General features: G+C 43.4%; 4 protein-coding genes across 5 annotated transcripts; all 4 read left to right on the top strand.

The window, feature by feature from the left end:
- Positions 1 to 1,714: 1,714 nt before the first annotated feature.
- phf12b (PHD finger protein 12b) lies at positions 1,715 to 11,235 on the top strand. Of its 2 annotated transcripts, none has more exons than XM_074680049.1 (15): positions 1,715 to 2,448; positions 3,428 to 3,609; positions 5,768 to 5,840; positions 5,931 to 6,384; positions 6,565 to 6,685; positions 6,777 to 6,909; positions 6,999 to 7,163; positions 7,478 to 7,621; positions 7,725 to 8,397; positions 8,642 to 8,752; positions 8,852 to 9,004; positions 9,115 to 9,210; positions 9,465 to 9,547; positions 9,638 to 9,776; positions 10,028 to 11,235. In XM_074680049.1, the coding sequence occupies exons 1-15, from the start codon at positions 2,383 to 2,385 to the stop codon at positions 10,516 to 10,518; spliced, it is 3,084 nt and encodes a 1,027-aa protein (XP_074536150.1). In that variant the 5' UTR covers positions 1,715 to 2,382; the 3' UTR covers positions 10,519 to 11,235. The 2 variants fall into 2 exon arrangements, with proteins under 2 accessions (XP_074536150.1, XP_074536149.1); XM_074680048.1 differs by having other exon boundaries at positions 1,716 to 2,448; positions 5,928 to 6,384.
- A 1,527-nt stretch (positions 11,236 to 12,762) lies between these two features.
- Positions 12,763 to 15,835, top strand: LOC141798370 (dehydrogenase/reductase SDR family member 13-like). The gene is made up of 5 exons (XM_074680277.1): positions 12,763 to 12,986; positions 13,794 to 13,912; positions 14,031 to 14,154; positions 14,586 to 14,912; positions 15,001 to 15,835. Exons 1-5 carry the CDS (start codon positions 12,863 to 12,865, stop codon positions 15,258 to 15,260), a joined length of 954 nt encoding a protein of 317 aa, XP_074536378.1. The 5' UTR covers positions 12,763 to 12,862; the 3' UTR covers positions 15,261 to 15,835.
- A 1,588-nt stretch (positions 15,836 to 17,423) lies between these two features.
- LOC141797842 (dehydrogenase/reductase SDR family member 13-like) lies at positions 17,424 to 20,366 on the top strand. The gene is made up of 5 exons (XM_074679525.1): positions 17,424 to 17,608; positions 18,309 to 18,427; positions 18,549 to 18,672; positions 19,175 to 19,501; positions 19,816 to 20,366. Exons 1-5 carry the CDS (start codon positions 17,485 to 17,487, stop codon positions 20,073 to 20,075), a joined length of 954 nt encoding a protein of 317 aa, XP_074535626.1. The 5' UTR covers positions 17,424 to 17,484; the 3' UTR covers positions 20,076 to 20,366.
- A 2,088-nt stretch (positions 20,367 to 22,454) lies between these two features.
- On the top strand, positions 22,455 to 24,492 carry LOC141797843 (dehydrogenase/reductase SDR family member 13-like). Its single transcript, XM_074679526.1, has 5 exons — positions 22,455 to 22,578; positions 22,872 to 22,990; positions 23,111 to 23,234; positions 23,769 to 24,095; positions 24,187 to 24,492. Exons 1-5 carry the CDS (start codon positions 22,455 to 22,457, stop codon positions 24,444 to 24,446), a joined length of 954 nt encoding a protein of 317 aa, XP_074535627.1. The 3' UTR covers positions 24,447 to 24,492.
- Positions 24,493 to 25,268: the final 776 nt, after the last annotated feature.

Below are 25,268 nucleotides of genomic sequence, written 5' to 3'. Positions count from 1 at the left end.
AATAGAATAGAATAGAAAATACTTTATTTATCCCCGAGGGGAAATTCAGGAGTCACCGCAGCATTTAAGAAAACAAAAGTAAGAAAGAGTATAGAAAGTTCAAAAATGTCCATAAGAAATTAGATGACGACATCCCGTCCACCACTCGTCAACCACTCTCCAGCCCAGCCAGCCTCCACCTCCACAGGGTCCAGGACTGAGTCTCCCCAGCAGTCTGTTCAGTCTCTGTCTCCTGGATCCTGTCTGCTCACAGCAGGCGAAGCTCCTCCGATGTGTCGCGGCATCCGATGTGTAGCGGCGTCCGATGTCTGCTCCGTCAGCCACGTCCGTGAACAGCACGATGCCGCTGGATTAGCACAGCTAGCTCGTCCATCCCCCGGAGCGAGATCCCACGTGCCCAACAACGATGGATGGAAGGACAGGTCCACGTCGTCACCTCCCAGCTCACATCCGAGAACCAGCACGTCGTCCACACCGCCTCCTCCTCAGCTCGAGGGAAATCATCAAGCCCTACACCAGTTGGCATTGACATGCTACAGGCTGCTAACAGCTAATTTCGCATGTAAACAATGCAGCCATGGTTACATGTAGGATCTCCAGACAAACACAGGAGAAAAGTAGTAAAAAAATATCGCCGAAGCCACAAAAAGTTTGGTGTCCGTGACCGACAATGAACCATACAAAGTGATGATCCACTCCAAATACAAAGATGACGAAAAAGAGACGAAAAAAATACAAGAAACGGACAAAGACGAGAGAGCTGCTGCAACAGGCAGCTACTTGGGTAGCGCCAATATATTATATATAATATAATATATTATATATAGAATATATATATTCCTTTAAACTTGAGCACCACAATCAAAACATTTTTCAAACATTGTGTGCTTTAATATCAATGGAGGGAAACAAGGAAGATGGAAACACACGTTGAGGTGCATTTCTTCCTCAAATTAGGGAGCTGTCGGTGATCTAAACTAATATACAAAATCAAGCTTTATATGTGCATAAGTGTAGTTTTTTAATGTCAAATCATCTTAAAATGCACGGGCAACTGTGAAATTTTCAAAGTGTTACATTTTCGAACAATCTGACCTCTCCGAAAGATGCTGCTACAGTATTTATTTTTTCTACAACAAAATTTGTTTAAAATCTTCCAGCAGCTAGCTATTTCCCAAGAGTTGTGTTGAATGGGTGATTTCACATAAACTACGCCAATGCAACAGTAAATAAATCACTCAAAGGGTAAAGCAGCAGTTATGGACAGGGGAGGGTGGTCTTTGGCCTTCTTTAGCACCCACGTTCTACTGTGAAGATGCCGAGTTCACTAGAAAGAAATATTTGACGTAAAACATGGCAGCAACAGATTAAAAAATGCAATTACTCTGCAAATGATGAGCTGCCTGTTGTTTTCAGGCATCAATTAGGTGTTTAATGCTAACTTCTGCGAAGGTAAATAAAATCATTGGTGCTGCATAGATAAGCTAACTCAGGTAGGCCTATCAATTAGTTATATGCTCGTTAGCATTAGCTATCAATACAAACAGTGGTCAATAGGACGCTCAGGCAGAAAAAGGGGGTCAATGGTTACATCTGACAGAAAAAGAAGACGGCGGCAGATAATATGAGAGATGTTAGAAGTAATCCAGAGATAAGCGGCTGCTGGACACTAAACACCGCTCCGTTTTAAAAGCTATCGTAATGATCTATATCCGTTCCACTGCGCATGCGCCCCAGTCGGTTCGCGGTTGCGCCAACTGTTAGAGGATGTTGCTAGCAGCAGTAGATGCAGAGCCTTTTTCACAACAATAACATCAACCAAATCTGCATCTCTTCACACCTGATTTAAGGACTATTCTTTCGGAACGCCACCGTACACCGTGCATTGGACCGAAGCACGCCGGACTCTTTGTGTATTTGTTGTCTTGATGCTGTGTTGACAATGGGAGCGGAGGTTTGCAGGTTTACAGAGCTCCTTTCTGCAGGAGCACAAACACGAATCATGGCTGGACAGCTAGGCCGCAGGAGGCTTCTGTAGCTATTAGGAGCAGTCTCTGTACAGAGAAAACTGTATGTAGGGTCAACGCGAGGATTTAAAGAGTGGTGCTGAAAACCCTATGTTGTAGTTAAACCGTTTGGAGCGGGTTTTGTTGTCTTTTTCGGGCCCGCGACACAAGCTAACGAGACCGCTAGCTTCTCAACCTTGACTGGCTGACGTCTTCACAGTTAGCTCTGTTAGCCGGCTAACGGGGCTAACATCGCTTCACCGCTGGTCGAAAACATTTGAAGAAGAGACTCAGATTGAGGGATTTACTCTCATCTTTGTGTGCCGGTCAGGCATCTGTATCACGGTTTGTTTTTGCACCGTCTGCTGCTGGATGAATGTGGGACAAAATGGAGACCCCGACGATTGTGTACGATCTGGATACCTCTGGGGGCTTAATGGAGGTGAGGCTGCTCTGCTCTCAGGCCTCTTTAAAGAGAAATGCCCCTTTAAAAAACAGTTCATGTCTGTGATTTTCTTTGAATAGCAGTTTTATCATCAGATCTGCTTTTATCCGAAGGCTATCCTAACAACACCGGCTGATAATGGAGGCTAGTTTGGAGAAATTCGTCTCTTTTCAGTGATCAGATCATTTGGATCAGCTCCCTGGCCTCTACAGACTCTTTTGTATTTTTTGGTAATACTGTTACTAGGTGGTTAAATTAAACGTGAGAACACTCATACCGAACCTGTGCCAACGCAAGTTAAACACTAAAGCCAATGTAGATAAGAAATAGTTTCCAGAATACCTTCATTTTATAATGTATCTTAATTTGCACCATCAGTCATCTAAAAGAGAGGCTCAGATTATAAAAATCTGAGCTGATTGTGGTGCTATCGAAGACAATTAAGCTGATTTCTGATTGTGACTTTTATTAATTACTTGTGATTGTTTCCTCCACCTGGACTAGAGACTCAAACAAACCCAAACTTACAGCCACAGACAGTAAAATAAAATTTTTACTCCCACACAGATTACCAAACACTCCTTTGCAGAAGTAGAAATACTGGTACATAACAAAGAACTTAAATACTCATTATCAGGAAGTCAAATAATCTAAAATGTAAGCGGCATTCAAAGGACAGCAGGGCTCTTTGTGTTTAAAAGGTATACTATTTCAAACCTTTTCAGATGGCGAAAACATGTGTCTCACTAGCCTCCATCATAAAATCAAAACAATTCAACAGATACGTACTGGTTGCTGCAATCAGTGCATGCCACATTCTTGCTTGTATATATACAGAAACTGATCTTATTTATTAAAACAAAGGCAGCAGCTAATAAAAATGTTGCTCAGTGCATAAAAGTCAAATCAGTTGTAATGAAACCTACTAGAGCTCAGTATTTTCAAACAAATTAATCATTTAAACTTTATATTACAGCAAATTCAAACACTGCTAGCGCCCCCCAAGTCCGAGGAGGTGGAGAAAAGGAGTCGGAAGCTGGTGAGAGACGTACGGAGGAGTGGCAGGGCCACCAACCATGACACCTGCGATAGCTGCCGGGAGGGTGGGGACCTGCTCTGCTGTGACCACTGCCCTGCTGCCTTCCACCTCCAGTGCTGGTAAGTTACAGTTATTCAAACAAAGGAGAGCACAGTGAACAGTTCTGCACGCTTCAGTGCATCCTAAGTGCACAGCAAACAATGAGCTGTGAGGTTTAGTTTCAGAATGCTGAATGCTAAAATCTGCAGGAGCTGTTCTTCTGCTTTCAGTTGCTGCAGAAGATGTATAAATGCAGGATGATGATGATTAAAATCCACCCCCTCATATGCATGAAAAACGCCTACTCGGTGCAGAAAATATAGTGTAGCCAGTATTTATGTTAAGCTTGTTTCTCCAACCAAATACCAGATGAATTGCTGAGTTTCAACTTTATGCTCTCCTGCTCTGTTACACATCTGAATCTTTGAAAGTTGCTTTAAGCTTTTGTGGCACTCATATTTGGAGCGAGTTAGTAAGCTGTATTCACTTGCAAGTTAAAAAACCCAAAACCTTCTGGTTGGAGTCATGCAGTTATTAAGGTGACAGATCCCATCTTCAGCAGCTCAAAGAAAGTTCCTGGTCATGTTTCCTACTTAAATAAGTTCTGTCTGATTTGTGTATGCACCTTGTTCATGTTTTTAAAAAAATGCTTCTTCAGTTGTTCAGTATTTGGCTTGTGCAAAAATTAGTTTGAGACATTGTCCAGAAGTTATGTGACAATGAATACTCTGCTGCTTTTATGGAAGAGCATATTCATTTATATTCTCCACAAAATTGATATTGTTATATGAAAAATAGCTGCTACATCTCATATTCACTCAGTTGTCTCTTTTGGACCCAACCAAGGAGGGCGGTAGTGAGCCTTGTGCTGCTTCTTAATTTGTAAAGTTGATGTACCGAATCAATCTGCACACATTCTTAAATCAAACGCATATCATTTAACTGCGGTCGGGGCATCTGTTGTGAACCTACTGGCTAATGGTTACATTTTGTGTTGACTGAATGGAGTTCTGAGAGCGAACTGCACATAAAGTTGCTCAGCTGTTTCCTCCCTCTTTGGAGGGTGTGTGTCGTCGGATGTCGCTTGCTGTGCTTCCTCGACGAGACGGTTTTGATCATGAAGTGTTTCTGCATGTGTTAATGCTGATTTAAGGCACATTAATAAGCCGTACAGTGTCCGTGTGCGTGCAGCCCTCTGAGCCTGTAGTCGGTCCTCCCCTCCTGCAGCCAGCGGAGCCGCTCTCTGCTGCTAAAAATGGAGTCGAGTCTGCCTCTGTTTACAATATGGCGACCTGACTGCTCTCTTTTCTATTCCACCGCCATCTTACCAACCTTTAAAACACAGCTTACTCTAAAAAAGGCGCACGAATCTTCCGTCCTTTACAGCGGTGTTGTCGCGGCATCATGTTAACGTTCATGTATGTTATAACGGAGTATCTCCTGAAGCGTTTCTCTGACGCGTCTTTGCGTCGCTCTCCGTTCAATGAGAGCATACACGATTTTTTTTAACTTTGGCATATGGAGGAGTCGATTCTGGACTGTCACTTGGAAACGACTAAACAGAAACGACTGTTATCCATATATGGGCATGATCGCAATGGCTTCATCTTCACCATGTGTCATATAGAGACGATACAGCTGCAGCAATGTGCAGGATCACACAGTTACATCTGAGCATGTTTAATAGAGAGGGGGAGATTTAAGGCTGCAGACTGGTCCTCTCTGCTGCATCAGTCATCACACCTCCATGCTTCACTTCTGTTATTCATTCTACTGATAATACTGACTGCTTTCACCCTCCTGTCATGTTAACTTTGAATTAACTGTGGCTAATTACGTGAGAAATGCATGCAGGTGCCCTTTAACATGAGAGTTAAATGTGTTTTTAAATGTTTTACCTCATGAACACTTGGATAACCCAGTTATGCATACAATATTTTCAATACTGATTAAATTTAGATTAATTTGCTCATCACTTGCAGGCGTAAAACATTAATTAGTCCACTAGATGGAGGCAGGGAGGCATCATTTTGATGACTGTTATACAGTTGTAATCAATATAACTATTTTCACATTTATAGCAAAGCTCTGCTCTAACATGTTTAAAGTATTTGTGTCAATAATTTTCTTTCTCACATGAAAAAAGGAATTCATATTTAAAATACAATTTTATGATTACTCAAAGGTTGTATAATTCTAGCTTTGCATTAATTATTAACATCTATCTTGTGTTCTCAGTAACCCTCCTCTGAGTGAAGAAATGCTTCCTCCAGGGGAATGGATGTGTCACCGATGTAACGTCAGAAAAAAGGTGAGTGACAGATCTTTCCTCCTTGCCTGAGAGACATCTTTGCTTTCTGTATGAGCTGATTTATCTGTTTTTGTCTCATGCTGTCAGAAGCGAGAGCAAAAGTTGGAGCAGACAAATGGTTTACCAGAGCGACCAGCCTCTAAGCGCTCCTCGTCCCCCGCCGTGGAGCTGGAGCTGAATGCCGGCCCGCTGCGGCTTGATGGTCTGCCTCCAGGTGCCGGAGCAGCCGGACCTGGTCTACGAGTAGCCCAGGTTCGCCTCTTGGACCGAAGGACCAGCAGCAGACCAAGTAGCCGTCCAGGAACTCCAAACTCCAACACGTCATCCACTCCCACTCCATCAGAAGAGCAGAATGACGGGGAGGAGGAGGCTGCGGAGGCTGATGATGACGTTCAGGGTGCAGAGCTAGAAGGTGCTACATTATCTACTCCAACGCCACGCCTCCTCAAGAGACCGTTTCAGCTGCTAATAGCAGCCGCCATGGAGAGAAACCCAACGCAGTTCCAGCTACCCAGCGAGCTCACTTGCACCACTGCACTGCCAGGTCAGTCTGCACACCAAGGTCCTAAACTTCTACCCTAATGCTGTGCTTGTGAGAAGGCATCATTGAATCCCAGGACTGGGTTGATGTAATGTTTATTTTGTTTACTCCCGCCAGGTTTAGGTTATTTGGTGTGATTGTTTCTAACATATTCGTCTCCTGTTTTTTTTTTTTCAATTCCAGGCAGCAGTAAACGACGGAGGAAAGAGGAGCTGCTGGGAAAGCCATTCAGAAGGCCTCAGCATGAACTGGATTCAAATGGTTTGGTCCCTTTACCTGTCAAAGTCTGCTATTCATGTAACAGGTGAGCACTTGGAGACTTCTGCACCTACAGAGAGATAAAAACAGACCTGATTTGCCTCATTTAATTGGGTGCTCTTTATTCCCTTACACAGGAGTTGCAGGTTGGCTCCACTGATCCAGTGTGATTATTGTCCCCTCCTGTTCCACATGGACTGCCTAGACCCTCCACTCACAGCTCTACCTGCCGGCAAATGGATGTGTCCAAACCATGTTGAGCACTTAGTGGTAAGAGAAATAGTCTTTGTTTTACATTGCCTTCAGTTTAGAAGTTAAAACATTTTAATGAGCTTTCTGTGTCTGTTTTTATTTTCCAGTTAAATCAGAGGAGCCTGAGTCTGTCCAGCCGCTGTCAGCTCTTCGACCAGTTCCAGGACCGGATGTCTCAGCACGCTGTCAAGCTGGACTTTCTAAGACGAGTGCACCGACAGAACGCACCAAACCGACGCTCCACACACCAGCACAACAAGAGGAGCCTTAAGGTGGGGCTGCAGCTGATGTTGTTTCTCACTGCAGAATCATCTTTGACTAGTTCAAGTAACTGAGAGGTTTTTGATCCATTAAGAGCCAGACAATGTCAGAATATTTTTGGTCAGTTTCTTCCCAGAGCCTAGGATATTGTTATCAAATGATTTATTTCAAACAACCCCAAAATATCAAGATGGCAGCCTGAGAGAGAAGTAAACATGCAGATATACAAAAAGTATGTGACACAGTCAAAAAAAGAGAAAGAGTCGGCCCTTACGGTATTAATTTATGCATGAGTTTCTTTGTAACAGCCTCTGTGTGGTTTCAGGTGCCAGATTCTATCAAGTCTCAGTACCAGAATCCTCCTCCACTGTTGCTCCCTGCACGGATGCGCCAGTTGGAGCTGGTTTGTAGCGGAGTTCCTGACCATCAGTCCTCAAAGCACCTGACCACAGATGCTGAACAGAAGGAGGTTAGCAGATGAAAAATAAAAAATCTTTTGAAGCATTTTCTATTTTTAGAACCAGAAATAAATTCCTTCTCTGCTGTAAAACTTTCCTGTGTTTTGTTAACAGTGGCTAAAGGACGTCATCGCCCTGCAGTGCAGCATCATGCGACACCTGTCCACAAAGCAGAAAGCATCATCCTCTCTCCTGTCAATAGCACCGTCACCTGAGTGGAGCTCCGAACAGAAATCTAAATCCTGTGTAACAACAGAGGATGTAAAAAGTAAAGCCTCTATAGGCAGGACTTGCTCCCCTGAGCCCTGCTCTAAACCCTGCAGTTCCCCCGATGACTCGCTGTCAGAGCTGGCGGTTTGTAAATGCAGCATGACGCCGTGTCAGAACTGTAGGAAACCTAACGGACCTCTAACTGAGGAGCACCAACCTCCCAAAGCGAACGGACCTGTAGACTGTAACCGCTCCTCGGACTCCTGCAGGCAGGGGGAGCTGCAGCAGAGACTGAAGCCCAGCCCAACGCCCTCAGACTCCTCTCCTGCCTCCACGCTGCCTAACCACATACGAGCAGAAACCGTGAAAAAGGAACCTGAGAGCACGATAGAGATATGCGCTCAGAAAATCAGCCCCACTGCCCCCACGATATGGACCCAGCAGAACCACAGCACCCAGCCAGGACTGCAGGAGGAGAAACCCTCCATCACCAGCAGTGCCAGCTCAGAGACGCCCCCTAAAGGCAGCACGGAGCATGAACAGAGCAAGCTGGGGACGACGTCACCTGCCCACCCAGGTACAAGGCTCCTGAACCAATGGAATCTCCAGTGTTACGTTAGCTTACAAGGCTCTGATACTAATGACTTATTGAGTGTATGTTTTCCTCCTCACTGCCACCTAGCACATTAGCCCTCTCTAGTGTTTGGAGGTCATTTCTGTGCACCAAAACTACCAAACAAAGCTTCTAAGGAACTTCAAACTACATGCTGTTCATCAGTTCTTTGCTTACATGTTCTTCCTGCGTTGTTTCACCTATACAGACATGAAGGTGGGTTCTGGTCCTGGACTGATAGACTCTCTGCTGCCCAGCGCTCTATCCTCCATCACAAACCTGTCCAGCTGCATGAAGGAGGGGAAAGATGAGGATGGAAGTAAGTGTGGGCACTGAATATTGAGTGGATTTATGATAGGGTCACATTAGTTATATCAGTGTTACTTTAATTTCCTAATGGTTTTCTGTGCGTGTGCAGGAATTGAGCTGGACAAACTGGACACAGAGATGATCAAACTCCTGGCCTGGCAGAGGATCCAGCAACTCTTTCCTCCCAAAGTACCCCTCAGCACTCCTCCCCCTCCCCCAGCCCCAAACGCCGCCGTCAAATCTCCGTCACCATGCCCCGACAGTAAGAAACTCCCTGACATCTGCATCCACATCCAGTAAACAAAGATCTAATGACAGAGAATGGTCTGACAGTATTTGTGCAGTTTTATAACTCAGCTGTTTCTCCTCCAGGTCAGAAGAAGGTGCAGGCCCGAGCTGTCTTCTATCCTCTGACAGGAAAAGGAGGAGCAGTCAGCATGTGTTACAGGACTTTATACATAGGATCTGGTAAGACAAGCAGCAGTTAGAAATCTGGGTGTTTGTGTCTCTTAAGCTGCTCTGGTGATTTTGAAACTTTATGGTCCTTTAAAATCAGCAAAGCTTACCATTCAATTATGAAGCACTGTTTTTTTGAGACCGTTGTGTGTTTAATCCTCATTAAGTGTAGTAAAGTTTGAAAAGCTTTTTCCCTGTTCTCATAAAACATCAGCTCACTCTTATTTCATGTCATGTCTGTTGTGTATGCCATGTTATGTCCAAAGGTGCTGACATGGACGTGTGCCTTACAAACTATGGTCACTGCAACTATGTTTCGGGGAAGCACGCCTGTATTTTCTATGATGAGGTTTGAACTTTAAATCCTGTCACCATTCTTCTCCTGATAGCTCCTGCTTCTGTAGTGCAGTGTTTAAATATCCTGTCTTCACATCCTCAGAACACAAAGCATTACGAGCTGCTGAACTACAGCGAGCACGGCACTACGGTCGACAACGTCCTCTACTCCTGTGACTTCTCAGAGAAAGCTTCACCGTCTCCACCCAGCGGCCTCGTGGCCAAAGTGCAAGGCATCATCCGTGAGTTCCCCTGACTCTAGTGCACACTTGTTGTTGAAGCTTTGTCTGTTTTCATGGTTTTTAGTGTTTGTCAAGTCGTCTCACATCATCACAGCAAGTAAAACCCAGTCTTGGACCTGTTGATAGGAATGTTTGATACACAGATAAAACTCTTGTAGGCTGATGTAATAGTTGAGTTTATCTTAGCAGAAAGGATGGTTTAGAGCTTTTTAGAGTTTTTTTCATATCCTGTCCCTCTGTTTTCCGTGCAGGTCGCAGTAAGAAGCGTGAGGATGACGAGGGTCCAAGCTCAGTGGTGGGTTTGCTCCCTGCTGGCGGCGTGATGAGTAGTCAGCCTCAGGGTGGCTCTGAGCCGTCATGCAGCTGCAAGGCAAGCAGCTCCAGCCTGATCGGTGGCAGCGGGGCCGGCTGGGAGGGCACCGCTTTGCTCCACCATGGCAGCTACATCAAGCTGGGCTGCCTCCAGTTTGTCTTCAGCATCACCGAGTTCGCTAGTAAGCAGCCCAAAGAGGAGCCCAACGCCACACCTGCCGCCAGTTGCACTAGCACCATGAATACCAGCAGCAGCAGCAGCAGCAGCACTACCAGCACCGCCCCCTCCTCCATCCCCTCCCCTACTCCTCCCCCTGTTCCTACACCTAGTACTGCCACAGTGAGCGGCCCCTCCAGCCAGGAGCAGCCTCAAGCTGAGACCCCACCCCCCCACCAAGTGCCCGTTCTGCACACCAACTCTGTTCCATAACCCGCACAGGAAGTCCCGCCCCCTTTCCTTCCTCCCTCCTTTTGTTTTGCACCTTCCGAGTCTCAATGAAGGGAAAGCTGCACGGCTGGTTGGTCAACAGGGAAAAGTTTATTTTTTCATTTTAATGGTTTATATCTTTGCATGAACTTGAAGTATTATTGACAATCTCTTCCGTTTTCGATCGACTGACAGTAACCTTCTGTTCTCTTCAGAGCGAGCGAACATTATTTACCTGCGCTCACCTTTTCTTTGCCAGTATCTTAGTTATGTATGGTGTAATGTTATTTTGTCAGTCAGCCCATTTAGCACAAACCTTTTATGTTGTAGTATTGTATTCCATACATTCTAATTTCTTTTGCTGCTTTTGCACCACAGGTAGCTATATATGTATGAAAACATACATGCTTATACACTATGATATGTATATATAATGTAAATATATATAATTCAGTGCCTCTCAATTGGAGAAACATTGGATTTCATGTAGATTTACCATTTTTTGGTTTTTAACTGTACAGTTCATGGAATTTGTGATACTGTGTAGAGTACCAGAGGTTTTGTGATAAAACGCGTTCTTAGTCCGTACTTTCCGCTCTTCATCTGTAAATACCGTCTAGTTTTAGCACTCATTTTAACATCCTGTGCTGCTCTGTATATAAGCACTCTTTGTCTGTACTGCTTGTCTGTTCAAAACATGTAAATACAGAAAGATTTTCTAAGAACAAACTCAACATCTGTGTCCTCTTTTTTTGTTTTTTCTCCTATCAATTTCCAACATCTGTAATCCAAATTAGACTTTGTGTTATAATTCATCCTGACTCACATCATGAGTAATACCTGAGTCACAGTTTATTTGCAGACAGAGACTTAATTCCATTGCTTCAGATGCTCTGTTTGCCCATTCACAATTCTGCATTGTTATATTTTATCACATATATTAGATAGATATGTTACACTGTGGCTGAAAGACATCTGGAAATAGTTTTCAGTGCATTACATGTTTTTGTTAGAAGATAAGTGCAAGGCTTTTTCTACTGTATAGATTTAATACATGTAGCTAGTGTTAAAAGTACTGTTAATTATATAATACAAGCAAGAGAATAAAATGTTAAAACTCAGGAGGAATATAGAATCAGTGATATTTTAATAATTCAGGTTAATCTAATCAGAACCAAAGAATATATTTACTGCAGAGTAGTTTAAAATATTTAACAAATTTCTCTTAGTGTATTTGATGAAGAACAACAAATTGAAAGAGGAGAGAAAAATATGTAAAATAAACTGCTAGCCTCCCAGTGTTGATTAGATAAAAAGTAAAACAAGCAATAATAAAAGACAAAAAGGAAGTAACTCATGACCTCAAGTCTTGTTTCAATGCACATTTTTTAATAATAGGAAATATTCACCTACCTATTCTCGAAAGTCTCTTTCTACTTCTTAAAATATCCAGTGATGAATGATACTTGACTTTTACTATTACAAACAATGCACAGCTCACAGTGAGAAAGTAGACAATGTCAGTTTTAAAGTGATTCTTCACATCTTTTTATCCACTAGACTAGAGGGCAGACTGAGTGCATAATCTAATGCCCTCTGGTGGCGAAGTGGGGAAAAACAAACAAACATGCCACTTATGGAAAATAGAGTGGTCTTTCTGTCTTTAAAATGATCTATTTATTAATTACTCTGCTTTCTTTCTTTCTTTCTTTCTTTCTTTCTTTCTTTCTTTCTTTCTTTCTTTCTTTCTTTCTTTTTTGTTTTCTTTTCAATGTGAATTTTAAAAATAATAATTAATTTCTTAATCATTTATTTATTATTAATCCTATGATTGTTTCAGGTGTTATAAAGTCTTTTTTAAAAAGCAATGAGTTAATGTGTTTGATAATTAGAAAAAAAAACTGTTCAATTGCTTCCATATAAATATACATACAGAGGCTGGAGCCTGGGGAAAGGTATTAAATATTTCATGTTTTCTCCTTTGAAAGAATCTAACTCAAATTTATAAGACGAATAACCTGAATCTTGAATGAATTAATACCTCTGAAGCTTTGCGGGTCAGTTAAACCATAATAATTGATATTGTGGGTAATTAAAGGGAAAATAACAAGCTGCAGGAATTGCATTGCAGATGTTTAGCACCAGGTGGCGCTGTCTCCCTGTCTGTCTGTGGGAGTGGAAGAAACTCCTTTTCGATTCAACTCGGTTAAACTTGTCCAAGCCTTTCCAGGCCCTCACAGTTGTACACGGGGCACGCGTGCGTGTGTGTGTGTGTGTGTGTGTGCTCCTGTATGAGCCTCAGAGCTTTGACTCGCTCAGTGTGCTGTTTGACACTCAGGCCTGTAACATGTATCTGCTGCTGGGGATCGGAGTTTTTATCGTGGTCGCGTACGTTTTCCGCGAGATTGTGGTGAAGGGAAAGAGATGCACGAGCACGGTGAAGCTGCACGGGAAGACGGTGATAGTGACAGGTATTTACGGCTTCCGTGGACCTTATTTCTGCGTGGAGTGTGACCTGAAATCTAAAGATTACGTAACAACAAAAAGCACAGTTAGCTCAGTTTGTACAATGAAGCGGTACTCTGCTGCTGATGCGTTTTTCCTTCAGTCTCCATGTTTAAAATCAGCCTGATTCTCCTTTATTCAGGTTTCTTGACTAAGCTGTGTCCTTTAGAAGTTCATGTACACTCTTCAAACTGTGCTGTGGCTGTAGATAAACATCCTTACAGCTCTTCAAATATGCGTCATCACTTGCAATAATGACATTTACACAGATAATCATCAACACAACGCACAAATATTCACTGAACTTGAGACTTGAAATGCACATCCATACAGTTTACTTACTACATTTGCATGCTCTGTAGGTTTATTTACATCTGTCTGACTTTGTTTTGCAACTGGTTCATGCAAGCAATACGAGGGAATGGGGCTATAAGAACAGAACTGCAGACACAATAAGACTTATAGGCTACTCTTTTTAAAAATATTTTGCAGGACCTCACAGAACAGTGACATAAACCTGTATGGGTATTAAATTCTCACTTCTAATCAAGCTGTAATCATAAGGAAGGAAATGTAAATTGTGAGCTGGATCTGTTTCTTTTCAATTAGTTTCATGAAAAGCAGCCCTGCTCTATTTTCTTCATGCTGCTGAAATGACAAACTCTTTAGGGAAGTGATCTCACAGAAGGAGGACTGTGCAGTCTTTTAGAGCTGATTCACAAAGTAAAACAAGCACCACCTGTGTCTCTTTGTGCCTTTGTTCTCACCTGCAGGAAGTAACACCGGCATAGGGAAGATAACTGCCATTGATCTGGCTAAGAGAGGAGCTCGAGTGATTCTGGCCTGTCGCAGTAAGCAGAGAGGAGAGGCGGCTCTGGAGGAGGTCAAGAGGGTGAGCAGAAAATATGTTTATTATAGGTCATGAATGAAAGCAGAGGAGATTTTTATCTCAGAGGAGATTTCCTCTTATCGTAAACCTAACTCAGTGTTCTCTGGTTCACCTGTTCCAGGAGAGTGGCAGCACTCAGGTGGTGTTTATGCAGCTGGACCTTGGGAGTCTGAAGTCTGTTCGCAGTTTTGCAGAAAACTTCCTGAAGACTGAATCCAGACTTGACCTCCTCATCAACAATGCAGGTCAGACTAGTTGCTGTGACATGAAGAAGCTTTCAGCTGTAACTCTCCTGATGACATATGGCTGCATTTTGATTAAAAGATGTTGCTCAGTTTTTAACATTACATCATTTTTACCATAAAAATCCTTTCAAATGCAATCTTTGTTATCCTTAATGGGGTAACTTGTTTTCTTACCAGCATATTTTACACTAAATGAATATTGCCAAGCGTTATTTATCCATGAGCCTAACGTTACATGTCATTTCTAAAATAGTGGTCCTCTGTGCCCATTCTAAGTGTTTATATTCTGTATTTGAAATGTTAAAAGAAAATATGTTAGTATTCTGTCTTTAAAGCTGTGCAGACTCTGGTGGTGACTCCAGAGAGAGGAGGAATGATGTGACTGTCTCACTGGTTTGTTGGGTTAAAGATCCTTCATGTTCCTGTCACAGGTATCTTAATGCAGGGTCGCACCGAGGACGGTCTGGGGATGATGTTTGGTGTGAACCACATAGGTCACTTCCTGCTAACCAACCTGCTGCTAGACCGACTGAAGGCGTGTGAACCCAGCAGGGTTGTCAACCTGTCGTCTGTGGCTCATAACTTTGGGAAGATAGATTTTGACTGTCTGAACAAGCACAAAGCTCTGGGACTGGGGACCTCATCCACTCAGGTTTTCCAGATATATTCAGACAGCAAGCTGTGCAACGTGCTCTTCAACCATGAGCTCGCCAAGAGACTGCAAGGCACCAAGGTCACCTGCTACGCCCTCCATCCAGGTAAGGGGGTCACTGTCTGAGATCCTGATGTGTGTGTAGATTTGACCAGCTGAAGATTCACAAACTTGACACTTTGATGTTTCTGCAGGAGCTATCAACTCTGAGCTAACAAGGAACACCAGTTTCCTGATGAAGCTTCTCTTCAAGCCTATAAATATGTTCTTCTTTAAGAACACAGTCCAGGGAGCCCAGACCACCCTGCACTGTGCTCTGCAGGAGGGAATCGAACCTCTGAGTGGGCGTTACTTCTCCAACTGCACTGTTAGAGAGCTGTATCCTAAAGCCAAGGACGACGCTGCAGCCAAGAAGCTGTGGGAGCTCAGTGAGAAGCTGTGTGGACTGGCATAGAAAGACCTAAACACCTGAAGTTTACTAAAATAATACCAATTATCAACACAGGGGGCATCTTCTGCTGCACCTGAAACATGTTATGAACATGTGAATTGGCAGATGAGACCAAGTTTGTCGAGCCCTTCACTGCTGATAAAACAAAGATCATGATTCAGCACTTTTTTTCCAGCTCCGACTTAACTTGACTGTTAACTCTGTGATGTGTTTTAAACATTCCCACATATTGCACAGATCTGTTTCTGCTCTGTGTGACTGCAGCTGATCAGGACCAGTATCAATAAACAATCAGTTTACTCTCAGTCAGTATGGGGGTGTGTATTTTTCCCTCCGCGGGAACTCATGAAATCTTCTTTAAGGAACCAAGGATCGAATGCAAGTGCAGTTTGATGAACCCTAGAGGAACTGTGTCACCAGCAGAATACAAGGTGAACTAGGTTTTCTTTTTAAAGACTTTAGAAAGAAAGCAAGATCACAGTGCTTCAATTATTGTTGCTCTACTAACTCACTCACGCAGATATGTAAAAATCAATGTTTCTATATCAGGGGAAGGACTTCCGGCTTTAGTCAAACAATGTGCATTGAAAACTTCTGGGTGTGTAGAATAAAGTTGATTATCTTAAAACTTTTATGATACAAACATTTGTGGTCATGACCAATTTTTTCTTTGGTTTCCTTGATAACAGGTGGCACAGTTCCCCCTTGCACAAATCACCCCACTCTCTCCAAACCCTTCTTTGGTTCCCTTAAAGCTGTGGTAGTTCTCACTGGATGACAATAAGCCTACCAACAGTATTGCTCAAGTGATTCTGGCTTGTCAAAGTAAAAAGAGAAGTCCGGCAGCTCTGGAAAATATGGAAGAGGATTAAGGCCTCTGAAAAAAAAAAAAGTTATTTTTTTGTTAACACTATTTTTTCTGTGAAAAAAAAATCTGAATTTTGACTATGGTCTCAGAATTCTGACTTTTTAACTTTTATAAAAGCATAAGGTAAAAACGAAGCTACAAAAGATCTCCCTGAGAGCCCACTAATACATATCTCTCTTACAAGAGATTCCTATTCCATACATTCAACATGTTATACATCTAGTAGATTTTGTATCATTTTGGTACATTAGGAGCTCCAATAGAGAAACCTAGTGCTATGCTAACTTACAAAAGGGAGCTACATTGATATACCAGCAGTTAGCATACAACAATAAAACTTTGGTTTTCAGGCAAACTTTCAACTTTCATCTCTGAACACACAAACAAGTGTAATACTCTCACACAATACATTCATTTTTTAATCCACTGATCATATTATATAGGCTTATACACCAAAAATGATACAGAGCGCTTGGTGCTAGCTTGATGCTAACATACATTGGAAAAGAACATTAGAAATTGCGTTGATATTGATATGCTATAGCGGTTAGCATACAATGTTAAAACTTTATTTTTTCCAGGAGAAAATCAACTTTCATCACTGAACATACAAACATGTAAATAACAAATATCTCTCCTACCCCACTATAGAGTGGTGTGGAGGTGGCTGAAAGAGCTATCATTTCGTCTTTAGAAGGGCACTTATGTACTACCACAAGTCATCGCCTAAAAAATAAGGCCACAATTAAAAACATCAGCATAACCATTAACATATATAGCCACACAACAACGACAAATATGGACTGTTTTGGATGCTTTGAGATTTTGAGATTTAAGTCAGAATTCTGACATTTTTTATCAGAAAAAAAGTAGTATTTAAAAAGAAATATTGGTACTTTTTTCAAGGGCCCTAATCCTCTTCCATAAGAAAAGGTCAAGAGGGTGCAGAAAACAATTCACACGTCCTCGTCTGCGGGTGTTTGGATGCAGGTGTGGAGCACTAGGTGGCGCTGTCTCACTGGTAGATGGACGTAACAGGACCGAAGGGAGTAGAGGAAAGGTCCTTCAGGGTTAAAGTTGGATAAACTGTTTAATTCGGAGACTTCCTGGTCCTTTCAGTCTGCTGTACCGTGATATCAGATCACTCAATGACCCGCCCATACAGTAGGCGGGTATGAGAATGAATGTGTGTGTGTGTGTGTGTGTGTGTGTGTGTGTGTGTGTGTGTGTGTGTGTGTGTGTGTGTGTGTGTGTGTGTGTGTGTGTGTGTGTGCGTGCGTGTGCGTGTGTGTGTTCCTGTATGAGCCTCAGAGCTATGACTCTGTCGCTCAGTGTGCTGTGTGACTCTCAGGCCTCAACATGTGTCTGCTTTTGGCGATCGGAGTTTTTATCGTGGTCGCGTACGTTTTCCGCGAGATTGTAGTGAAGGGGCAGAGATGCACGAGCACGGTGAAGCTGCACGGGAAGACGGCGATTGTGACAGGTGAGACCTGAACCTGAACTGTGAATCTGTGCAGGGCTTGACTGTGTGGACCTTACTTCGGTCTGCAATTTGAACTAAAATTAATAGATTACGTAATGAGCGCTGTCAGCTCAGTTTGTACTCTGAAGCGGTGACACTTTCTGCTGCTGAGTCCTTCCTTCAGTTTCTCTTTGTAAAATCAGTCTGATTCTTCTTTCTTCTGGTTTGAACTCAGCAACTCACATAGGCTACTTCAAACAGTGCTGTCACTGCAGATAAAATCCCAAAAGCTCTTCAAATGTGCGTCATCATGTGCAATAATGAGATTTACACAGAGAATCATAAACAAAACGCGCAAATATTTACTGAACTAACTTGAGACTTGAAATGCACATCTATAAATTTTACTTTTATTTGCATGCTCTGTAGGTTTATTTGCATCTTCCTGACTTTGTTTGCAACTGGTTCAGACTAGCAATACTAGCAACATAAACCTGTACATGTATCACATTCTCACACTGAGTTATCATTCAAATTGAGAAATCAGAAACATTTCTAAACACACTTAAATCAAAAGCGACTCTGCTCTTTGTCCTTCATGCTGCTTAAACAACAAACTAAACTCTCTAGGTAAATATCAAACAAAAAAGTACTGTGCAGTCTTTCATGATGTAAAACATGCATCACCTGTGTCTCTTTGTGCCTTTGTCCTCACCTGCAGGTAGTAACACCGGCATTGGGAAGATAACTGCCATTGATCTGGCTAAGAGAGGAGCTCGAGTGATTCTGGCCTGTCGCAGTAAGCAGAGAGGAGAGGCGGCTCTGGAGGAGGTCAAGAGGGTGAGCAAAAAAATGTGTTTATTATCAGTCATGAATGAAAGCAGAGAAGGTTTTTATTCCCACATTAGTGTTTCCTGTCATCATAAACCTAACTCAGTGTTCTCTGGTTCACCTGTTCCAGGAGAGCGGCAGCACTCAGGTGGTGTTTATGCAGCTGGATCTTGGGAGTGTGAAGTCTGTTCGCAGTTTTGCAGAAAACTTCCTGAAGACTGAATCCAGACTTGACCTGCTCATCAACAATGCAGGTCAGACTAGTTGCTGTTTTAAAGCAATAAGCTCTAAGAAATGGTGGTGAAGGTGTTTTGTTTAAAAGTACTGACAGCCTGTGGCAGCAGGTGTTCACATAGAAGCAGGAAGGGTGAGGACAGGTGAACGGGGGGAAAGGTTTTTGTGTTTTATCATGGCGTGAAAGGATGCAAACACTATCTGCAGTTGTTTTTTTTTCTAAAAACAACAAAATGAATGGCAGAAACCTTTACTCTCACCTGGGTATTAAACCCATTCTCACTGTTTAGGAGCAATGTTTGGTTTGAGTGTGCAACACTACAGCACAGCTTCAAGGTGTTTTACTTTCAGTTTCTGTCCAGTAAAACCTACACAGAACCATATTCTTAAATTGGGTCTGCAATGAAGCTAAAAATCATGACTAGAGTTAAACACAAAGCCTAACTGTGAAGCTGTGTTTTGTTTTGTTTTTTGCCCTGGTGACTCCAGAGTTAACAATGTTCCTCCATGTTCCCGTCACAGGTGTCTACATGCAGGGAAGGACTGAGGACGGTCTGGGGATGATGTTTGGTGTGAACCACATTGGTCACTTCCTGCTAACCAACTTGCTGCTTGACCGTCTGAAGGCGTGTGAGCCCAGCAGGGTGGTAAACCTGTCGTCCATGGCTCACAATTTTGGGAACATAGATTTTGACTGTCTGAACAAGCACAAAGCTCTGGGACTGGGGACCTCGTTCTCTGAGGTTTTCCGGATTTATTCAGACAGCAAGCTGTGCAACGTGCTCTTCAACCATGAGCTCGCCAAGAGATTGCAGGGCACCAAGGTCACGTGCTATTCCCTCCATCCAGGTAAGGGGGTCACTGTCTGAGATCCTGATTAGACTTCCAGTTCTGTGTTCCTGTTCCTTACCCCCTGTCCTTGTTTAAGCAAAGGCCTGAAAGGATTTAAACATTAGTAGTGGACCGCCAGACATTTAGAATCCTTGCGTACTCCACCCAGCATTTAATCTGTCAATCAAAATACAATAAAGAAATCCAGTGACTGGTTTAACTGGTTAGCATTTGCTCCCTATTCTCTTGGATCAGCTGAGTGACACTTTCAAAAAGTGACACGTTGTATTTAATTTTTGACCAACGAGATTCTTGTTTTGATGTTTCTGCAGGAGCTATCAACACAGAGCTGGCGAGGAACACCAGTTCACTGTTGCAGCTTGCATTGAAGCCTTTGACCACATTTTTCTTCAAGAACCCGGTCCAGGGAGCCCAGACCACCCTGCACTGTGCTCTGCAGGAGGGAATTGAACCTCTGAGCGGGCGTTACTTCTCCAACTGCACTGTTAGAGAGCTGTATCCTAAAGCCAAGGACGACGCTGCAGCTAAGAAGCTGTGGGAGCTCAGTGAGAAGCTGTGTGGACTGGCATAGAAAGACCTGAACACCTGAAGTTTACTCCAATAATACCAATCATTAACACAGGGGGGCGTCCTCTTGTGCAGTTGAAACATTTTATGAACAGGTGAGGTTAGGTAAGACAGTTTGTCGAGCCCTTCACTGTCACTCCTTTCTACTGATTAATCAAAGAGTCAGACTGACCATCATGACTCAGCACTTTTTTTACAGCACAAATAATGTCATCAACTCTTTTTGTGATGTATTATAAATATTCCCACTTATTGAACAGATCTGTTTATGCTCTGTGTGACTGCAGCTGATCAAGACCAGTATCAATAAACATTCAGTTTACTCTCATGGTGTGAGTTTGTTTCTTGTTTTTATCCTGAAGGTTTCTCCATCTCAGGCATTCACAGGTGGAATATTTTATTCAACATGTGCTTGATGATGCCCATATTCTCCAGGGCCTCCCTCTGTTGCTCATGACCAGCAGTGTCCAAGGTAAGTATTCCCAGAGGAATAAGTTGCTACATTCTGCAACTGAGTTGACAGCTCCCAGGCACTCAGAAAATTTGTCTTGACAGGCTTAACTGTGGGTTGCGGGGTTTGGATGCTAAACGTGACCATCCCCCTAGGTCAGAAAGTCCTTCCTGCTGGTGAGGTACCATGTCACCCTGCCACAGAGTCTGTGCAGGAGTGGAAACAAAGTCCTGTCTGGCCAAAGAGGGCCCACAGGGAGGTGTTCATGCCCTCACCGAACACTTTGAGTAGTGTAGGTAATGTCGGGAAGAGGCAAAAAGTCTGGATCATCCAAGCCCAAAGTGCTGTTGTTCTTTCTCAAGGAGGACCTAAGAGATCCAGGGGTGTCCCCAGTGAGGTTGAGAGACAAACAATCCCAAATATCTTGCACTACCTCTGGGCAAAGCTGTCACTCCCCTGGAGAAGAATTTAACAGTAGAGGTCTGTGACCTGGTTTGATTCTCCCAACACATACATGGCCCCCGACAGCGAGGAAGGGGGAACAGAAGGACTTCCTTTCCATTGTTTCAACAAAGTAAGGGTTGTTAAATGTACTCGTGAACATAAGAAGACAATGAAATATATTTTTCAACTTAAAGACTTTATTCATACCTATTTAGAAACCGTTTTTCCCCACTGTGCTGAGGTTCAGTAGGTTCCTCCTTTTAGGAACAACTTATCCTGCTTTAAGGAAACTCTTCTCATGAAACTTTGTCTTTCTCACAGACTTCATCAAAATAAGCAGGTTAACAAAATGAACCTCTTTGTCAAACACAAAGAATCAAACAACACTTACCTACAAAGTGTGAGCAGATCGACTGAGGTATGTTCACAAATTATGCCAACACACAAACCACTTTCTGTACAGGTGGGGTTTAAATGTCTGTAGTGACACCACTCGCTGTGAAGGAAACAAGCATAGATCCATGCCGTACTAAATACCTCCTGGGTTTCTTAACACATACTCTGAAACATCAGCACAGTTCGGCCCGTCATCAGTGAAACCCCATTTATTGTTCAAGTCCAAGGTGGATCATTGGCACCTTTGGGCAGGTGGAGGGACAACCCCTGGGTTAGGGCTTGGTGTCAGAATTTAAACCTGTATCTCATCTAGTAATACAGGCTCAATTTTAGACCCAGTGGTCCAAGAACCAGGATGCCCAGCAGGTAAGTTGCCGTCAGGAGAAATAACCAACTATTGGCCATGTGGCCTCAATCCCTGCGCCCCTAAAGGGTTAGGGCACAGGGGGCTTAGGTCTGTGGTAACCAGTAGTGCAGATGGATGGCATGTCTCCGAAAGCTGGAGAAATGTCACATGGTTTGATCAGCTCAGAATGCCTGTTCCTGAACCTTTGCCAAAGCTGAGCCAAACAACTTTCCAGGCTCTACTGGGACAGTAAGAAGGATCCTCTGACATGTCGTACCAAAAGGCCCAGCTTTGGTGACGTGATGGCAAAGACTTCATTGAAGTGTCACTCAAACCAACATTGTCAGCTGTCTGCTGTGGGGAACCTGGGAGGGAACTACCAATATAGCTCAAATTTATCGCTGTGCCACAGTAGGTCATGGTTGACCTGACAGAGGTAGAGGGCACCTAGCTTCTAGCCTCAAAGCCCACAGATGTTCGGATTGCAGGTTTGTAGCAGAAAGTAGTGTTGTCCCGCTGATGGATGGTACAGTATGGAAGAGAGATGAGGGAAAGGTCCTTCTGAGTTTCACTTGGATAAACTCTGTTATTCTGAGACTTTCTGGTCCTTCCAGTCTACAGCAGCCATACCATAATATAAGATCACTCATCGACCCGCCCAGAAAGGAGGAGGAGAAAGGTGCATGTGTACCTCAGAGCTCTCTCTGTCTGTCTGTCAGTGTGGTGTGTGACACTCAGGCCTCAACATGTATCTGCTGCTGGGGATTGGAGTTTTTATCGGGGTCGCATACGTTTACCGGGAGATTGTGGTGAAAGGGAAGAGGTGCACAAGCACAGTGAGGCTGCACGGGAAGACCGCAATCGTGACAGGTGAGAGCTGAACCAGAACTGTGAATCTGTGCAGGGATTCCCCAAACCAAAAGGCACATACTTATACCTGAACTTTTTTTTGCTGTTTAGCACACATCCAAGCTCCTTTTACTTGTTCTGTATGTCTATTTGTATTATTCGGACGTCTTTTTTCTTTTTGCTGCTAAAATGACAAACTTAACTCTTTAGGAAAGGATCACAAAAAAAGGAGGACAGTGCAGTCTTCCAGACCTGATTCACAAAGTAAAACAAGTATCACCTGTGTCTCTTTGTGCCTTTGTCCTCACCTGCAGGCAGTAACACCGGCATTGGGAAGATAACTGCCATTGATCTGGCTAAGAGAGGAGCTCGAGTGATTCTGGCCTGTCGCAGTAAGCAGAGAGGAGAGGCGGCTCTGGAGGAGGTCAAGAGGGTGAGCAAAAAAAATGTTTATTATCAGTCATGAATCAAAGCAGAGGAGATTTTTATTCCCACATTAGTGTTTCCTGTCATCCTAAACCTAACTCAGTGTTCTCTGGTTCACCTGTTCCAGGAGAGCGGCAGCAGTCAGGTGGTGTTTATGCAGCTTGATCTTGGGAGTCTGAAGTCTGTTCGCAGTTTTGCAGAAAACTTCCTAAAGACTGAATCCAGACTAGACCTGCTAATCAACAATGCAGGTCAGACTAGTTTTATTTTCTTTTTTCTTTTTTAAAAGCACTGAGCTCAAACGAATGGTTGTGAAGGTGTTCTTTTAAGAGTACCGCCAGCCTGTGGCAGCAGGTGTTTACATAGGAAGGGTGAGGACAGATGAATGCGGAGAGTGGCTTTGTGTTTTGTCATGGCGTGAAAGGATGCAATAACTATCTGCAGTCAGTTGTTTTTTTTTTTTCTAAAAACAACAAAATGAATGGCAGAAACCTTTACACTCATTTAGGTAATGAACCCATTTTCACTGTACGGAGCAATGTTTGATTTAAGTATCCAACACCATCCTTAAGGAGGCATTGTTTTCAGTATCTGTTGAGTAAAATCTACTCAGAACCACGTTCTGAGCTGTCCGGGATAAGTTTAGATGGTGAGCGGTGTTCAAAGAACTGAAATAAAGTCCTCAAAGTCCTCCTGAAATAAAGTAAAACACAAAGTTGAGGGTGCAGGTGAAGCTGTGACTTTTTACTGTGGTGACTCAAGTATTAACATTGTTCCTGTCGCAGGAATCTACATGCATGGTCGCACTGAAGATGGTCTTGGGATGATGTTTGGCGTGAATCACATTGGTCACTTCCTGCTAACCAACTTGCTGCTGGACCGTCTGAAGGCGTGTGAGCCGAGCAGGGTGGTCAACCTGTCGTCTGTGGCTCATAACTTTGCGAGCATCGACTTTGACTGTCTGAACAAGCACAAAGCTCTGGGACTGGGGACCTCATTCATGGAGGTGTTGAAGGCTTACGGCGACAGCAAGCTGTGCAACGTGCTCTTCAACCATGAGCTCGCCAAGAGACTGCAAGGCACCAAGGTCACCTGCTACGCCCTCCATCCAGGTAAGGGGGTCACTGTCTGAGATCCTGATCTGTGTGTAGATTTGACCAGCTGCAGATTCACAAACTTAACCACACTTTGATGTTTCTGCAGGGGCTATCAACTCCGAGCTGGCAAGGAACACCAGCTCTATATTGCAGCTGGTCTTGAAACCTTTGACTGCCTACTTTTTCAAGAACCCGGTCCAGGGAGCCCAGACCACCCTGCACTGTGCTCTGCAGGAGGGAATTGAACCTCTGAGCGGGCGTTACTTCTCCAACTGCACTGTTAGAGAGCTGTATCCTAAAGCCAAGGACGACGCTGCAGCCAAGAAGCTGTGGGAGCTCAGTGAGAAGCTGTGTGGACTGGCATAAAGAGACCTAAACACCTGAAGTTTACTCCAATAATACCAACTATTAACACAGGGGGGGCGTCTCTGAAGTTTGTTGAACCCTTCACTGAGTCAGACAGACCATCACAGCCATCATGCCTCTGTTTTTTTCAGCAGAAAGAGTTTCATTAAAAAAACCCTGTCCATTTGATTTGTTAAGAGCTGTTAGAAACATTCTCATGTGTCCCACTGATTTGTTGCTACTCTGGTGACTCCAGCTGTTCATGAACATTACCAATAAACAGTCAGTCTACCTTCAATGCATGAGCTTTTGTTTTTGTCCCTGCAGGAACCCCTTCAACCCTTTTAGGGACACTTGTTGTCTGAAGTGAAAAGATCCTGGTTTAACAGTGGGTGGGGTTTGTTTGCAGAGGGTAGTGACAGGTATTATAATCTGATCCTTTATAGTTTAACAATGAAGAAATGAGAACCTGCAGACAAACAGTCTCGTTAATCAAATTAGTGAACACTCCTAAAATGCAAGAGGGAGTTTTTATTTTTACAGTGTTTTACTAAAATAGATACCATCCAATGGAGAACTCTCCTGCACATTTCATTCACATATAACTCTCAAAGAAAGTTCTGCAGAGCAACAGATATGGGATGTCTTATAACCATCAGAAAGAAAAGAAAATACGTTTTTGTGACTAAACCAAAGGGCAGGATAATAGGGTTGAGGTAGGCGAGGATAAAATAGGGCCAAGGCAGGGTTTGATGAGGGGTGGCCAAGTAAGGGTGGGACGAGTGAAAACAAAATGGTACAGGAGGGTTGGAATGAAAGAGGGTCTCAAAGAAATTGGGGTGA

Source organism: Halichoeres trimaculatus, unplaced genomic scaffold (assembly GCF_033239565.1).
Source record: "Halichoeres trimaculatus isolate MK-OKI-2021-1 unplaced genomic scaffold, fHalTri1.1 fHalTri1_scaffold_9, whole genome shotgun sequence".
Classification (NCBI taxonomy): domain Eukaryota; kingdom Metazoa; phylum Chordata; class Actinopteri; order Labriformes; family Labridae; genus Halichoeres; species Halichoeres trimaculatus.
Note: the sequence above shows the minus strand (reverse complement) of the source record. Positions and strands in the feature narration are given on the sequence as shown.

What these genes read in the sequence shown, in the direction of transcription:
- phf12b (XM_074680048.1), top strand. Translation starts at nt 2,383, where the DNA reads ATGTGGGACAAAATGGAGACCCCGACGATTGTGTACGATCTGGATACC. An exon ending in TTGCACCACTGCACTGCCAG is followed by an intron (nt 6,385 to 6,564) that starts GTCAGTCTGCAC and finishes TTTCAATTCCAG; the next exon opens with GCAGCAGTAAACGACGGAGG. An exon ending in CAAAGTGCAAGGCATCATCC is followed by an intron (nt 9,777 to 10,027) that starts GTGAGTTCCCCT and finishes TTTTCCGTGCAG; the next exon opens with GTCGCAGTAAGAAGCGTGAG.
- LOC141798370 (XM_074680277.1), top strand. Translation starts at nt 12,863, where the DNA reads ATGTATCTGCTGCTGGGGATCGGAGTTTTTATCGTGGTCGCGTACGTT. An exon ending in CTCTGGAGGAGGTCAAGAGG is followed by an intron (nt 13,913 to 14,030) that starts GTGAGCAGAAAA and finishes CACCTGTTCCAG; the next exon opens with GAGAGTGGCAGCACTCAGGT. An exon ending in CCTCCTCATCAACAATGCAG is followed by an intron (nt 14,155 to 14,585) that starts GTCAGACTAGTT and finishes TTCCTGTCACAG; the next exon opens with GTATCTTAATGCAGGGTCGC.
- LOC141797842 (XM_074679525.1), top strand. Translation starts at nt 17,485, where the DNA reads ATGTGTCTGCTTTTGGCGATCGGAGTTTTTATCGTGGTCGCGTACGTT. An exon ending in CCTGCTCATCAACAATGCAG is followed by an intron (nt 18,673 to 19,174) that starts GTCAGACTAGTT and finishes TTCCCGTCACAG; the next exon opens with GTGTCTACATGCAGGGAAGG. An exon ending in GTGCTATTCCCTCCATCCAG is followed by an intron (nt 19,502 to 19,815) that starts GTAAGGGGGTCA and finishes ATGTTTCTGCAG; the next exon opens with GAGCTATCAACACAGAGCTG.
- LOC141797843 (XM_074679526.1), top strand. Translation starts at nt 22,455, where the DNA reads ATGTATCTGCTGCTGGGGATTGGAGTTTTTATCGGGGTCGCATACGTT. An exon ending in GAAGACCGCAATCGTGACAG is followed by an intron (nt 22,579 to 22,871) that starts GTGAGAGCTGAA and finishes CCTCACCTGCAG; the next exon opens with GCAGTAACACCGGCATTGGG. An exon ending in CTCTGGAGGAGGTCAAGAGG is followed by an intron (nt 22,991 to 23,110) that starts GTGAGCAAAAAA and finishes CACCTGTTCCAG; the next exon opens with GAGAGCGGCAGCAGTCAGGT.